Genomic DNA, 15,179 nt, shown 5'->3' with positions numbered 1-15,179 from the left:
ACCGACGCCGTTCTCGCCGCCTTTCAAAGATGGAACTCAATACGTTCCGCCTCTAGCCCGGTCATCGATGCTCTGATAAAGCTGTCGGGTCCTGTCAAAGGCGATTGACAGCCTCTGCATGCCAACGGTTGGAGTTTGCTACCTCTGAATAGTTTTGCTCAATGTCCAATATACCTTAAACCCGGTAATCGTCGGTATACCCGGCTTTGAAATGTTCTCTCGGGTGATTGGTTGTTCTTGCAACTCGACGGTTACTTGTAGTCGCCTTTTGCAAGGATTGCGAAGCACGTTCAGCGTTTGACCTGGTCATCGATGCTCCATCTGATTCAAAAAGTTCGATACTTCTTGCATGCCGACTCTTCTCACATCTTTTGAAGAGTTCCGAAGTACTGTTCTCCTCTGACTTGGTGATACAAATCGACATGAACTGGAAAGCGTCATCGACCTCCGACCCGGTCATCAGTGCTCAGCATCCTTCTCAATATCGTTGATGGAGCTCGGTATTTCCCGCAAACTGATCAATCCTTCACGTCGTCTTTGAGATAGGGTTGTGAAGTGATATTTATTCTCTAGCCCGATTCTCGAGACTCTATCCAGCTCCTATGTCTTCATCGAAGGCGGTTCGTAGTCTCTGCAAATCGACCGTTGTTTTCTCGTCATCCTCTAGAGATATGCAACCGCGTTCTCTGACCTGGACCCGGTCCTGCACGCTCCCTTCGGCTCTCGGGCTTGATTGAAACCATCTGTAATCCGACAAGTTGAAAATCTGCTTGGAACAGCATAGTGTGTAATGGTTCGTTCCAATCCATTGCACTAGAAAAACACATTTTCTGAGCACCAATAACAGTTTGTAGAGACTAAGCAAGTGATTTCAATTCTACTTCAATGTTACTTGTGGAAAGCTCCCGTTCAACGACACGTTTTGGCCCCAGCGAAAACCCTCCCCTACTCCTCCCAAACAACACAAGTGACATTGCCACCACCCACCCACCTCGCCACAGGCTTACCCACCGTGCCCAATGCGACATCCCTCTCAAACACCACAACCTCTTTATCGTACTGCAGACCCACAGCCACCAAATCTCCACTGGGTGATAGCGAAAAGTGTCTCGGGAACATTCCTCCTGCAGGCCAGAGTTGGATGTGCTTGAGTGATCCATCTTTTTGGAGCGAGAAGGTGGAGAGAGAGTCTGAGGGGATGGAAGTGCTGTTGTGGGGGTTGGGGTTTGGGATGTCGAAGGAGGTGTTGTTGCGGTTCGAGACGATGAGGAAGCGGTTGTCGGGCTGTGATTGCGACAATTAGTATAGTGGTAGACACAGAGTTGAGGAATGAGAGACTCACGGAAATGGCGATTTCAGCCGCGGCATTGCCGTCAGGGACAACGAGATCGCCGTACGAAGTAGTGTTGTAGACTTGCTTGAACTTCATGCCTCCCGCAGAAGGATACGAGACCGCAAATGAAGTAACCGTATTCCCCAACTCGGACACCAAAAACATGAAGCTAGTTCCTGTTTTGCTGACTACACCATAAGGTTGATAGAAGACCACATGGCGGGGTCCAGAGCCAGGAAGCACAGCCAATGGTTTCTCAGCACTTAGTCTGCCAGTCTCGGGATCAAAAGAAAAGATGCGGACGAGATCTGCTCCCAAGTCGGGCACGACTAGAAACTCGCCAGTGGGGTCCAGAACAGCTTCGTGCTCGTGAGGGGCTTCTTGCCTCTCGGCATTGGGGCCGGGCTTGGTGAGGTTGAAGACGATGTTTTGCTCGAGAGCAAAGCTGCCCGTACGATTGACGTCCAAGTTCCAGATGCTCAACGCACTGCCGACGTAGTGTGCCAATGCGATATTGCGCTTCTGGGCAGGGTTGCCGTAGATGACGCCGCTGACAGGGCCGTTGATTGTTTCTTCGCGGTGAACTTTGGTGAGGCTGCCGTCGTCGCCGATGGTGAAGGAGGTAAGGGAGCCATTGGTGACTTCGAGGCCTTCATCAAGACAGTATAAAGTGGCGTGATTGGGATCGAGAGTAAGCCATGAGGGGTTCGGAGCACAGCCGGAGTTGGCGGAAGTTTTGGTTAGGGAGTAGTGGCCGCCGTGCTCGGTCAGGGACAGTGTTGTGACATTGCCAGAGTAGTCCGAGACAAAGAGGTTGGTGGCAGCAGTCAGAGATGCCGCAGTAAAAAGCTGTAGTGAGCGGACAAGCATCTTCACAGGCAAATGGAGAATATTGTTGGAAGAGAAGGGGTCAATCAGAGAGGAGTGATGCGGTGTCACCTAGCTACTTATATTGTGCGGGCACATGCTACCTTGGACACTCAGTCGCGCTTATTGTGGCTAGCAAGCTGGCGCATATTGCTGTGGACATGATGCATTCAGCCGCCTGTAGCAATACAGCGATGATGATGCCGGATCGATGAAACACAAGGCGGAGAGAGGTCGGAGCGGGGGTGAGGCCAACCGAACCGCATGGTGGGGACAGCTTGGCGAATGATGATCCGCAGTCGGCACACCCAAGGTTCACTCAAGCGACAGGGCAAGGTACAGTGACGAAGCATGGAATATGATATTTTGGATAGGTAGCCGTGGATTGGTTCTAAGAGCTGACATGTTCTGTTGTTATCGTGTCATATCTGTCGTTGAGCGATAAGACGGCACTACCAAGACGACAAGAGACCGTGAAGGTTTCTTCAACGTGCCTTCTTCGACTGATCTCTGAGCTGAGCAGTGGACTGATTCTCGTTGCTTCTAGATTCGAGATCGGCAGCCCAGAGAGCGGCACCAGTGGTGTTGGTGAAAGCGAAGAAGACGCCAGCGATGGGGACCAGCTCAAGCAGGGTAGCAACGGTGCCGAAGCCGGTGTATGCGCCCTGTCTCTTTTCAATCCACTCCTCTTGACGAGCCTTGTTCATACCCTTGAGCTGGAAGTATCTAGAGTGAGCAGCGGGTCCAGCGCGCTTGCCTTGGAGCAGGATGAACATGGCGGTTCCGACGATGGGGATGAAGTTGAGCGGCAGGTACATGACGTATCTGATGATGGCGCTGGGAGCGAATTTGGCGAATGGCTTGGTGACCAGTTTGCCCAGACGGCCAATGGCATCACCGCCGCGACCGACCTTGCGCTCCTTGGACACGAGCTCGGCCTCGCCCTTTGCGACGAGAGTGCCGTCGAAGGTGTCGATCAGGCTTTCCTCGACCAGGAATGTCTTGGAGAGGGTGTTGAAGATGGTGCTGCTCTCGTTGAGACACAACAGAGCGGCATTGACTGCGGCCAAGGGGCCGTTAAAGACGGCAAGGACGGCGGCTTGAGGGAGGTAACCGAAGAAGAAGACACCGGCGAGTGTGGTGATGCCGAGAGCGATGGTGGGGATCAGCTTGGAGACGAGGGGCTTCCAGAGCTCGCGCTTCGACAGGAAGTAGAAGATACCCTGGATACATGTCAGCTTGGTCAAAAGATGGTCATTGACATGATGTTACCCTGATGGGATAGAGGTAGGCTCCAGATTGAGCAGCATCTTGTGCCAACCCGGCCACTCTCTGCGCTTCCTCGCGGACTGTCTCCTTGACTTTGTCTTGTGCTGTCATGATCGCTGTTTCTCGAGAGGAATGTGAGTGTTTCGAGTAGAACAGAGGGGTGCTGATGCTCCTGGTTTTGTGGTTGCGAAGGTTCACAAATGCTCCGCGTGCCTTATTCCCATGACATACTGTGACGTCAGCCACACTTGCTCAACTGCCAGCCACACTCTATCCCACATTCCACTCTTTTACAATTCATACTGCTGACTATGCATGTAGTAATACCATATTGATGTGAGGATCATTTGTTTCTTTTGCTGAATTATTGTCTGAAGTCTGCAATCATCCAGTGCATCTCTCCCAAGGCTCTCTGTACTCCAATCCCAATGCACCAAACACATTCTTCTCTGCCTGTTCCATCGTGTCTGCCGTCCCATCAACGTCAACAACATCTCCCGTCCTCCTATCTCTGACTCCAGAAGAGTCAAACTTGTAATTGTACGTCTGTCGGACGTAGCGACGTAGATCGCGTTGGAAAGTCGTACCTCCCGACCATCCCATGACTGCACAACCAACCGTTTTCCAAGGCGCGATGATGATGTCCACCCGGCGATGAGGGTTTGGATTCTTCTTTTTGGTGTCAGAGGGGCCCGAGTCAAAGCTGGCATCCTGCCAGACCACGAGCGCCTTGTCCAATGAATCGAACCCATGTCCATGAGATGACGACGAGTTGAGAGGAAGTGTCTGCTGCGAACGATTACTAGTCGTCGTGCTGATCAGTAGAGTATGTGTGATCCATCCCTCTGTCTCCAGACTCGCCACAATATCCGTGATGATGTTCAGAGTCTTGTCTTCATCTGGGTGAGATAGGATAATATCCACATCTCCACAATTTTCTTTGCCTCGCCGATACCCGCCAACCACTAGACTCTGCATGCCCTTGTCACGAACCTTGACGGCATGTTTGTGGATGGTAGATGCGATGTCGTCAACTTCAGAACGCGGTATAGGTAGCAAGAATTCGTCGTAGAACTTGACACCAATTTGCTGGACTCGAGTCAAGGTGCTCCAGCCGTACTCGACCACATCATCCAGATCTCTCCATCCTTTTTCCTTGTAGAAGTCTCTTGCCGTTGTAGATCCAACACCCCATATGTTGTAGAAGAGCCTCTGGACCTTGAGTTCATCATCATTCGCAGCCTTTTCTGCCTCTTCGATTTTGCCATAGTTTGCATATTCGACCCAGAGATTCGCTATCTTGGCATCGCAACCAGGCAGTTGTAAGATTTCTCGGGCAGATGTGAGCTTGTATGGGTAGGCGGCTATCGAAGCAATGCTGGTACTGTAGGCTCGCACACCTATCTCATCACCCGTGAGCAATCGAGCCAACTTGATCTTCTCGAGTTGAGCGATGAAGAGTGTATTTGGCGGGTCAGCTGGAGTTGAACGTTGGCAAGCGTACTTGACGTCATTCCGAACCCATGGTGGAAGCTCAGGCAGGTCGCTCGACTGGCCTAGGTCATGTTCTGAGGTTGTTTGTTGCAACAAGTGAGCCCTTTTGGTATGCGGTGTAGGTTGGAAAGGTGCAGAGACTCTACCTCCGCCGATCTGACCTAACTTCCGATTACTACGCTGCTGAACTGGCGAGGATATGTTTGTCTCGGCATCTGCTCTTGCTCGTTTCAAAATCGATTGTGGTGTCTTGGTCTGAGCTGAGAAGCTGGAGGCTTTGATGGGAGTCTTTGTGTTCTCGGGCTTTTCCACACGGCGACCTTGATAGAGAAGATATGGTTCAATGGGCAGGACAGCGCCCTGTCTTCGAGAGTCGACGAACCACTGTAGCCTCAAAACTTTGATATAAGGATTGGAGAAGTATCCTGCGTTGGGATCTCGATTGACTGGTGAATGCTTACGCTTGCGCTTGATAGGCGTAGACTCGTCCTCGGTGTCCGATTCGGTGCTAACGTCGTCAATGGCCGTGTCTGCTGCTTCGCCCTTGCCAATGCTGTTTGCTTGTGAGAGCTTTTGTCTCTTAGCACCAGGCTCCCCAGACGTGATTTCCAAAGCACTGGCATCCTTGACAATCTCGACCTCTTCGGTATGGCATCCTTTTGATCTCAAGTCCAGTTGGATACGTCGCGTCCGTTCAGCCTTGGTCAGAACAATCTGTGCTTCTTTCAAGTCATAGGAGAGTAAGCCACCAACTTCGACAACATCATCTTCGATTTCGTGTAACTCGCAGGTATCCAAGTGGGACTCCGAAACGAATATGGGAGGTAGAGATGCAAGCTGCAAAGTCGACTTCGGCATTGGATCTGATGCTTCCTCCGCAGCAGGCTGTGCTGGAGGGGAAGAAGCCGTCCAATGTGCCGAAAACATGTCGAATATAAACTGTTAGTTATCACAACACGTGGTGGCCAAGCGTGTCTATGAATCTGAGAAAGGTCTATGCGCTATCATAGGCAGTCATCCAGTACCGTGTTTCTGAATCTCGCCAACAAGATCATAATTGTCATTGTTGCAACACATGTCTCTTATACAAGATAGGATGGTGTCAGTAGGGAAGAGTGTTGGAAGGATTCAGATGTCCAAGGCGGTGACGCGCTGCTCGGCTCAAGCTTCTCCGAGCCGGAAACATTTCTGAGACGCGACAAATAGCGGAAAGATTTGAGACTTGCCAGAGACAAGAACAGTCCATCGCAACAAGATGGCAGCAAAATTTGTAGCGCGAGCGGTGTTTCCGCCAGTCGAGTCTCTCCCTAGATCGTACTTCTTGGGTCATCATGCTGCAGGATTGTCCAAGATGAACACTATGCTGTCGCAAATTGACCTGATCGTCGAGTGCCGTGACTACAGAGTGCCACTAACCTCTCGTAACCCTTTGTTCGAACAGAGTCTAGCAGGTCGCGAGCGCATCATTATCTACACCAAGCGTGACTTGGGTAGCCGCAACAAGCCTATTGACAGAGAGGTAAGTCTATCAATCGCCGTCTACCTGACCTCCTCTGACACGATGACATAGCGAGAGGACATTATCCGCAAATGGCACAAGCCCTCGGAGGTCTTGTTCTCTGACCACAAAGACAAGAAAGACATCCGCAAAGTTCTGGACTTCGCCCGTCGCTACTTCGAGAACAGCACTTCCTTGACGGGATCCCGCATCATGGTCGTAGGCATGCCCAATGTCGGAAAGTCATCTCTGCTCAACGCACTACGGAAAGAAGGAGTTGGAAAGGGAAAAGCTGCACACACAGGCGCACAGCCCGGAGTAACACGCAAGATTTCAACAAGCGTCAAGATCATCGACAGCACCGAAGATGGCGAGGGCGTTTACCTGCTCGACACTCCCGGTGTTTTTATCCCATACGTGCCGGATGCCGAAGCCATGCTGAAACTCGCTCTCTGCGGCAACGTCAAAGACACCATCATCCCGCCTGCTACTCTGGCCGACTACCTCCTCTATCGTGTCAACCTCATCGACCCTAGACTCTACAAAGAGTACTGTCCGCCCACCAACGATATCATCGAGTTGCTTAACGCCATCGCAAACAAGACTGGTCGCTTGCAAAAGGGTGGCGAGCCAGATACTGAGGCTACAGCTCTCTGGATGATCCAACGATGGAGAAACGGTCTATGGGGGCGCTTCCTTCTGGATGAAGTCACCGAAGATGGCTTGGAGAAAAGAATCACTGAGGAGTCGAGCATGGGCGGCAGCATGAACCAGGCTCGGGGAGCCGATAAGGAGGCTCGCAGACAGCGCAACATCAAGAGGCATGCCGGCACCAGTGACTGATAAGCTGTCCTTTTCCGCCCTGATTGCCGCATCCTAGTCCTCTGTCCTGCCACAGCCCTGCGGTTCAACATGGATCCTCAGCGGAGGCCCGATCAACTGCGTCGAGACGAGATGCCGAACGACGGAGCACGCCTACAGTTGCCAGCATCCAGCCTCTGGATTTTGAACTTGGACTGCAGTGTGATAACCCGAACAGGAAGGTGCTCGCGGATACGGGAATCTCGAAAAAATCGCAGTCCAACTGCCGATCTGAAAGTCGTCAAAGCATCGAACTGCAAGCTCAGATGCTGCAAGTGTCGGAGAAACCTCCAGGTTGATTCGAGGACCTTGTACTCGGGACGGCACGCATCACAATGCCATGCAGAATCTCGCACAGCTTGAGGGGCCGTCAGTATCCCCACGACCAGCGAGCAAAAGTTGAGTCGCAACAGCTCCTGGAAGGAGGCTTGGATCACCAAAGCTTTCCAGAAATATACCCTGCCCACAGTCAAGATATGCGATTCGTTATGGTTTGTTTCATACCAATCTTTGATTCGTAGGAGCCGTTCGGGGGCTGAACTTTACCGCGAAGCCGCTTCCAGCCCTTCCTCGGAAGCTGCACTTCGGGCAATGATCTACTTCCGAAAAAGTATGCCACCACCTGTTTTCTTTGATAATACCCGTCGCTCGCACGACATCCTTCAAACATTTGTCGATTGCTTCCTTTGTCGCTTCATCTCAACCCGGGAAAATAGCATATACTTGGATCGTAACCAAACATGGATTTTCTGGTCGGCACGTTCTACACGCCGAAACTGTTCACGTTACGCTTCACACCGAGCAAGGACACTTCGAAATGCAAATTGGACGTACAGCACACTTCCGAAGCCATAGGTGGACACTCATGGCTCTCTCTATCCGCCGACAAAACACGCCTCTACACCACAGTATGGGCCTCACCACCTGCTGTAGCTTCCTACCGCATTGAACCTGATCACACCCTAACATTCTTAAACTCTCAACCCGTACGCGCAATGAGTGGCTACGTATGCTCATCACCCACAACCCTCTACTCAGCCGGCGGACCCACTGGCGAAGTGTTTTCCTTGGCCCCTGACGGTAGCATCGGTCCCTTCATCCAAACCCTAGAGTTCCGAGATCAAGGCGGCAGCGAAAACGACGGAGCTAGATCTGGAGTCAAACACGGAGATTTCGGAGGTTTGAGACATGGTGCTCACTCTGTTGATCTCTCTGCTTCTGGGAACCAACTCTTCATTGCGGATATCGGACACAATTGTGTCTGGAGCTACAATGTTTCCTCAACCTCTCAACAACCAGGAAAACTAGAAAATCGCCAGAAGTGGACCGCGAGCAGGGAAAACGACGGACCTAGACATACTTGGCCGCATCCGAATGGCAAAATACTCTATTCGGTGCAGGAACACAGTTGTTATGTGGATACACTATCAATCTCGAACAAAACAAGCCTGAACCTCATATCTGGTGCAAGAATTATCCCGAGGAACAAGGATGAAAAGAATTACTGGGCCGACGAAGTGAGGCTGAGTAGACCTGCTTCTGGCCCACCGAGATATCTATATACGTCAACGCGCGGTTTAGAGAAAGAGACGAAAGGTTACGTGGCGGTGTTTGGGCTGGACGAAAATGGCTTGGTGCAGGGAGAGGCTTTTGATATCTTTGAGACTGCGACGAGCGGTGGCATCGCTAATGCTATCGAACCTGCGCCGATGGTTGAGGGCCAAGAAGCAGAGTACCTGGCTATGACGGACAGTCAGGAGGGGTATGTGTTCATGCTGGCTTTCGATGGCAAGCAGATCACGGAAATCGCACGGACACAGTTGATAGGAGAAGATGGCAAAACTCTGGCCGCTGCTACAGCAGTGTGGTTATGAGTGACCGTCTGTTGATACATTTTGAGTTCCCATAAGGACAATGTTCATCAGGTCGAGCTACGGCTTCCTCTATCACAAGCGAATAAAACCCCGCCAACTTCGTGTGCGTATTTCATATGAAACCCCTTGACTCCGTTTGTAATGCCTCGCAATCCGATCGTTAACATTAGCCATGAGTGTACGCGTGCACATCCTCTCCCCATATCATAGCAAGTGTGAGCTTTGCAAGCTCCTCATCATTCCAACAACAATCCCGACTTTCCTACGGCCTGTAGATATCAACAGCTCCACTGATAGTGTCTACACGGGCCTCGACTCCATCCAGCTTACTGCGAAGTGTTCTGACTTCCCGCTGGAGCTTATCAACCAGGCTGAACAAATTGTTCATATCACGAGCAGAGACTTCGTAACGGTCGTGATTCTGATACCTGTCATCATGTCGAGACAGTTCGTTATGCGTATCGTAGTACTGGCGGTTGTCGGCGTCCGGTCGAGTTGATCGTGCACTGTCACCATTGACACCGCTTGGTTCTCTCTCGGCCGCTGACCCTGGTACATGGACCGGAGAATAATGTCGTCCATTGACGGAGATAGGGGCATCGAAGGTAGGTCGCGATGGAGTAGCATTCAAATTTCTGCCTGCTTCTGGGAAAGCTCCGCTGTAACTTGAGAGACGCGCTCGCTTTGCTGCAAGCTCAAGCGGAGGGCTGCGAGAGTCATCGTCGTCCAGGTCATCACGTTTGCGGGCGCCAGCAATCTTAAGAAGCGGGAAACCAGTCCGCTGTTGCTATGAGGATGTCAGCTGTTGTTCATCGATTTTATGATACTCCGGACTTACGTGAGACTCTCTGGCTTCTCTAGCGTGTGAGCACCCGCTCTGTGTGTATGAACATCGAACACATCCAGTCTTGTCATGACTGTTGGGCCGCGTCATACAAGCTCTGTTTTGTCTTTCGCAGGTATCACATCTAGGATTGCGTTCTTGGCCATAGCGCATGCCCTTGGAAGCTCTGGCATGTCGAGGATTGTCCATGTCAAGCAGATTCCACCAGTAGTCGTGCCTCTCGATGTCAAAGTCCCCATCATAGCGAGGGGGCTCAGGCTCAGCGTCACCTCCAGTAAGCAGTTCGTCGATATCAGATTGTGCATCAGCATCGGCCGAAGCAGTGTGACTTCCGTTAGAAGGATCCACGTCGATCCTGGGACCCGTCGTTCGGCCCTCAGGCTCGGACGGAGGTTTTGCCTCCTTTGCGTTGGCCACCGACCAAGTTGGCACTTGAGGGCGGGTTTCACCGTTCATCTCGGCGCCAGTGTGACTTTCACGCGGACTGCTACGAACGTCTGCCATGGTATTGTCTTTGATTTGCGATGAAGGCTTGTGTGAATTGTTCTGTTCGGCGGCTAAAGAGAGTATAAGCTTCGATTCCTGATGCGACGGTAGATGGCAATTACCACGTACCGATGGGAAGTCCTTGAGCGAATCTACGGCTATCATCCGATGACGGGTTCGAGTATGCTTCCATTTATCGATGGGTATACGATTATCGTTGACAAAGTTAGAAGGATGAATACAGGGCGGCAGGTGAGATGAAAAAGGCGAGCGAGAGGGAAAGCGACGGCGGGGGTCGGCCTTGTTTTGGTCGCAGGCAGGCACGGCCCGGGAGTGGCTTCTTCTCTGCGGGCGGGAGCGTCGCCAGTCAGGAGCCGAAGCGCTCCGACAAGGCATCGAGCCATTCCACCGTCTCGCTGTATGTCATTCTTGCCTCGGATCTCTGCACCTTTACCTCTGGCAATCTCGTAGACCTGGTCTTGGCTTCTACTCTGTCTTGTGAAGCTCAACCGAACAGAAAGATCAAGTCGGTCTTGATGCGGTTGATGGCGCGTACGGGCGCTCACCAACTTCCGGCCGTTAGCTGCATCAGCGAATGGATCCCCAAGGACGGGCCAGGCAACACACGCCCTTAGCGCCACGAGCAGGGTCAGAAGCAGGCCAGGCACAACACCTGGAGCTCCCTCGCAGGCTCGTACATGCTCCTCATGTTCCAGGTGTTCTTGTTGCGTTGGCGCATCATCCCTGACCCCTCGCTTTGGTAAGGCGGTAAATCTACGAGGATCTACGCTGTCGGCGTCCGCCTCCGGTCTCGGCTTCAGCATGTAGCACGAATGCACCACGGCACGTAAAACATTCAATCCGCTTCTGAACCAAACAGAAAGCCACTGTGCTTCAGATTGTGCTTCTCACAACCATCTCTTTCTATTGCGAATCTGTATGCTACGACCTATTGGTGACGCGTCCGATGCCGGTCGAAGCAGAATCCCGACTCCCGAACTCTCCTTGCGAAGCTTCGTTCTGTGCCTGGCTGGCGTCCCTGCCTCGAATCTTTGCATCCCCCAGCCTTCGCAGATCGTGCGAGAAGAGTCTCGCTCGCGGTTCGTTCAACCGCTGGTCCGGTTCGATGCTGAGGATGATTCATGGCGAAGTGCGTTCAGTTCCAACTGCCTCTCCAGATTTTGGTACTCAAAAGATCTGGTATGGCCGTGAGTGCATGATTCAGACGCAGCGTGTAACATGACCGACCTTACGTCTCAGAACGGCGTCCGCTTGGCTCTCTAGATCTCTTCTCAGGTCGAGCGTGGGCTCGCTGTCGCCGTCGTCATGGCCATTTGGGTCTACAACGACCGCTTGCATCTCGATATCAATCTCGGAGTTCGGAATACTTCTGCCACTGATGTTTCTGTAGGTGAAAATCTTTGCGATGCTGTTCAATGCACATCTGACCACCCAGTCGACTGACAGCAGTGGCTTCTTGCCTACAAGAGGTGAATGTGATCTCCTTGGGGTGGCCATGGTGGTTTTTCTGCTTGGTATGGTATCGTGCTCTCTTACAAACTTGACTGTTGATGATGAAGTGCATCATACAAAGTGCGTGGTGAGCCCAACAAAGTTTATCATAACACATGAGCAGAATTTTGCAGATAGTTCTCCGTTGACTCTCAAACTTGCTCATTCTATCATCAAATTCATCTATAATGACCCCTCGCACGGCACGCAGGAACACTTCACTTCCTCGAGTCTCAAGTCTCGACATCAGAGTCTAATCTCTTCGATATTCCTTTCTCCGCGTCGATTGGGTTGATACCCTCTCCAACAGCCTGCTCCCTTTCCACTCGGCGCAAAAGCACACAAGGGTTCAACACCGCCAACACACCCATAGCCACAAGCATGGGTGCCGCGTCCAACCCAATAACGTATCCCTGCTGTGTAATAAGTGGACCCCTCCAACCTTGACACAACTCGATGGAACGGTAGAAGCCTCTCAGGTTCATCATAGTAGTGCTGATGACAATAGCTGTACACGCCAGCAGTAGCGAATGGTTCTCTTTGATTCGCGACGCTCCTCGCGGAAAGACGATACACAAGAATCCAGCGAAGACCATCCCAGAGACGAGTTGAGCAATGATGCCGACAACCATGATAGCCGTGCCAGGAGCGGTGCTTGTACCCTGATCGAAAGCAGCACCAGCCAGACCACCACCGATGGCTTGCAAACTAAGACACACACAATCGACACCGAAAATCACAAACAAGTAGAGCTTCGGCGGCACCGGCGACACTTTCGTACCCAGCACTTTGATGATCATCCACAGCGCAATGTAAACACCACTTTGCGTGTATGCAGGTCCCATGATCAGCGAGGCGATCTGCATGGTGTTGACCTCGCCCGAGAAAGAGCAGGAGTGTGCGACGGTGCGACCGATCCAGCCGACGAGCTCAAGAATGGTTCCGCAGCTGAAAAAGAGACCCATCCACCAGCAGCGGGTGCGGAAGGTTTGAAGGATGTTTGAAAAAGTGTAGAGACCGAAGCAGATGCTGAAGAAGATTCCTGCAGCGAGAGATGGTTGGTACCCATAGCTTGATGGATACGAGCCGTAAGGGGCACAAGGTGGGATGTATGGTGGTGGAGGCATCGTAATCTGATTTCTGCAGTGATGCGACGTCAAGTGTGATTTGATACGTGAGATGGGGTAACAATTGATAGTTCAACATCAGTAGCGACTACGGTGTTCCTTATATATTCCCTCGACTCTTCAAGAGAATGCTGCGTCACCATGTTCTTTGTATACAACTCCTTTGGACCTCGCAGTGCGAGAAGGATTCATATCGCAGTCAGAGCCGAAAGCGGTATAGCGTGTTCTTGTGCCTGGAGTATCAGAACTCTAAAACGCATCTGCTACTTTTATGAATGTACTTCTTAGTGATACCATCGCATCCATAAGATCGAGAGAGGCTGTGTATAACGATGCGATCGCTAAATCGCAACCATGGGTTGCTGGATCGTGAAATGAATGTGCGACGTGTATATCCGACGCTGCTTATACTTCGTCGAGGTTTGCTTGTCCTTCATTCCTACCATCACTACGACCTCTCTGCATAGGACGGCCGCCAACTATACCGCTCAGCGCTTATATCTCCAAGCGTGCGATAGTTTACAGTATCTTGGACATGGTATAGGCAAGCAAAGTGGTTGGTTCCTTTTCGCGGTGAGGCTCCTATTCGTAAATGTCGTCGTCACTCGCCGATCTTTTCCGGTTTGACCAAGACTCTGCGAGCTTCGAAGGATTCCTCCAGAGTTCCAAGAGCCGCAGCCTTCTGCTTCTTCTGCTTGTTCACCCAAGACCTAGGCATTCTTGGAACAATCATCGATCTCATCATTAACATCAAACGAGCGTACGTGATCCTCATATCGTCGACTAAAAGGTCGACATGGTCTGCGAGAGCAACGTCGATGGACGGGATTGACAACAAGAAGTGTGTTTACATGGTTTGTGTAGTCATTTTCGATATTTGTGGTCATTGAATCATAAAGACTTCTCTGTCCTAAGCCTTCATCATTTGGATAAACTTGTCTGCCATAGCGTTGGCAGCCATAGGGTTATCACCACTGATAACCTCACGGTCCACAGTGATATATCCAACCTTCTGAGCTGCACCCTCCACCATGTCAGCACCTTCCGCCCTCAATGCGCTTTCCACCTTGGGAATCTCCGCACCCAATATCGTCTCCATCATTGACTCCTCCATATCAGACCAACAAGTGAGTTTGTAGCCAGCGTAGATGAACTTCCCACTCGATACCTTGGTGGACAGGAAAGCCCAAGGTCCATGACAGATGGTAGCAGTGGGTTTCTGCTTATTGTGGAAGTGTTCAAGAATCCTTCCCAAATCCTTGTTATCGCCCAGATCCGTCAAAGGCGCATGGCCACCAGGGATGAAAACACCAGAAAACTGCTCCAATTCCTCATCCTTGATATCTCTGAATTTCCTCGGCGAAGAAAATCCATTTTCCTTCTTCATGCGCTCAAGCAGTTCAGTCTCGCGGCGTCGCTCGTAGAAGTTTCCGGCAAAGGCGAGAAGAGAGGTGCTCAGAGGATCAGGGACGGGTTCTTTGCCTTCGGGTGTTGCGAAGGTGACTTCGTAGCCGGAGTCGAGGAGGGCAGAGAGAGGTTTTGCGAGTTCCATCATGAAGAAACCGGATGGTTGAGAGACTGTTTTTCCGGCATCTGCGCCCGAGGTCTTTTTCATGTCGAAGTGGTCGGCATCTGAGAGGATGATGAGGACTTTTTGTGGGGAAGCCATGGTTGGTGTTTTTGTGACGATGATTTGTGATTGGTTTCAATCAATAGAGAATAGGTGTGAAATTTTATAGGCTGTGCAGACGGTGAGAGCAGAGAAAGTGCTGAAGAGGTGGAGTTTTGTACCATCATGTTCCGTGGATATCCACGAAGGAAGTCACTATGACGTCGGACTGGTGATACACAATTATATCCATTTTTCACGTGCGAGAATCGTGCTCGAGTCATTGTTGACTGGATACTGACTTCTTGAGTCTACAGCATTATGTCAATCAACTTGATGAAGATTTTTCCAGCGTGACCTGATCGAGAGTTTTCACTGCACACATATTGAGCTTCACAATGGGAC

At 51.3% G+C, this 15,179-nt stretch overlaps 8 protein-coding genes across 8 annotated transcripts; 2 read left to right on the top strand and 6 right to left on the bottom strand.

The window, feature by feature from the left end:
- Positions 1-945: 945 nt before the first annotated feature.
- Positions 946-2,203, bottom strand: M436DRAFT_73510 (putative isomerase YbhE; the record flags this gene model as incomplete). The annotated part of the gene is made up of 2 exons (XM_013571398.1): positions 946-1,284; positions 1,343-2,203. The coding sequence occupies 2 exons, from the start codon at positions 2,201-2,203 to the stop codon at positions 946-948; spliced, it is 1,200 nt and encodes a 399-aa protein (XP_013426852.1).
- A 482-nt stretch (positions 2,204-2,685) lies between these two features.
- M436DRAFT_82661 (uncharacterized protein) lies at positions 2,686-3,580 on the bottom strand (the record flags this gene model as incomplete). The annotated part of the gene is made up of 2 exons (XM_013571397.1): positions 2,686-3,423; positions 3,473-3,580. The coding sequence occupies 2 exons, from the start codon at positions 3,578-3,580 to the stop codon at positions 2,686-2,688; spliced, it is 846 nt and encodes a 281-aa protein (XP_013426851.1).
- A 273-nt stretch (positions 3,581-3,853) lies between these two features.
- M436DRAFT_48818 (Nucleotidyltransferase) lies at positions 3,854-5,821 on the bottom strand (the record flags this gene model as incomplete). The annotated part of the gene is made up of 2 exons (XM_013571194.1): positions 3,854-5,218; positions 5,276-5,821. 2 exons carry the CDS (start codon positions 5,819-5,821, stop codon positions 3,854-3,856), a joined length of 1,911 nt encoding a protein of 636 aa, XP_013426648.1.
- A 397-nt stretch (positions 5,822-6,218) lies between these two features.
- On the top strand, positions 6,219-7,304 carry M436DRAFT_64552 (P-loop containing nucleoside triphosphate hydrolase protein; the record flags this gene model as incomplete). The annotated part of the gene is made up of 2 exons (XM_013571273.1): positions 6,219-6,482; positions 6,534-7,304. 2 exons carry the CDS (start codon positions 6,219-6,221, stop codon positions 7,302-7,304), a joined length of 1,035 nt encoding a protein of 344 aa, XP_013426727.1.
- Positions 7,305-8,062: 758 nt separating this feature from the next.
- Positions 8,063-9,196, top strand: M436DRAFT_48416 (muconate cycloisomerase I, MLE; the record flags this gene model as incomplete). The annotated part of the gene is made up of 1 exon (XM_013571125.1): positions 8,063-9,196. One exon carries the CDS (start codon positions 8,063-8,065, stop codon positions 9,194-9,196), a length of 1,134 nt encoding a protein of 377 aa, XP_013426579.1.
- A 262-nt stretch (positions 9,197-9,458) lies between these two features.
- M436DRAFT_64550 (uncharacterized protein) lies at positions 9,459-12,044 on the bottom strand (the record flags this gene model as incomplete). Its single annotated transcript, XM_013571272.1, has 5 exons — positions 9,459-9,983; positions 10,035-10,622; positions 10,656-10,942; positions 10,981-11,413; positions 11,775-12,044. The coding sequence occupies 5 exons, from the start codon at positions 12,042-12,044 to the stop codon at positions 9,459-9,461; spliced, it is 2,103 nt and encodes a 700-aa protein (XP_013426726.1).
- A 227-nt stretch (positions 12,045-12,271) lies between these two features.
- M436DRAFT_73503 (uncharacterized protein) lies at positions 12,272-13,165 on the bottom strand (the record flags this gene model as incomplete). Its single annotated transcript, XM_013571396.1, has 1 exon — positions 12,272-13,165. One exon carries the CDS (start codon positions 13,163-13,165, stop codon positions 12,272-12,274), a length of 894 nt encoding a protein of 297 aa, XP_013426850.1.
- A 910-nt stretch (positions 13,166-14,075) lies between these two features.
- M436DRAFT_48032 (ThiJ/PfpI family protein) lies at positions 14,076-14,834 on the bottom strand (the record flags this gene model as incomplete). The annotated part of the gene is made up of 1 exon (XM_013571065.1): positions 14,076-14,834. The coding sequence occupies one exon, from the start codon at positions 14,832-14,834 to the stop codon at positions 14,076-14,078; it is 759 nt and encodes a 252-aa protein (XP_013426519.1).
- Positions 14,835-15,179: the final 345 nt, after the last annotated feature.

The sequence above is a fragment of the Aureobasidium namibiae genome (assembly GCF_000721765.1).
Source record: "Aureobasidium namibiae CBS 147.97 unplaced genomic scaffold scaffold_10, whole genome shotgun sequence".
NCBI classification, from domain to species: Eukaryota; Fungi; Ascomycota; class Dothideomycetes; order Dothideales; family Saccotheciaceae; genus Aureobasidium; species Aureobasidium namibiae.
This window is presented reverse-complemented; position numbering and strand designations above follow the sequence as displayed.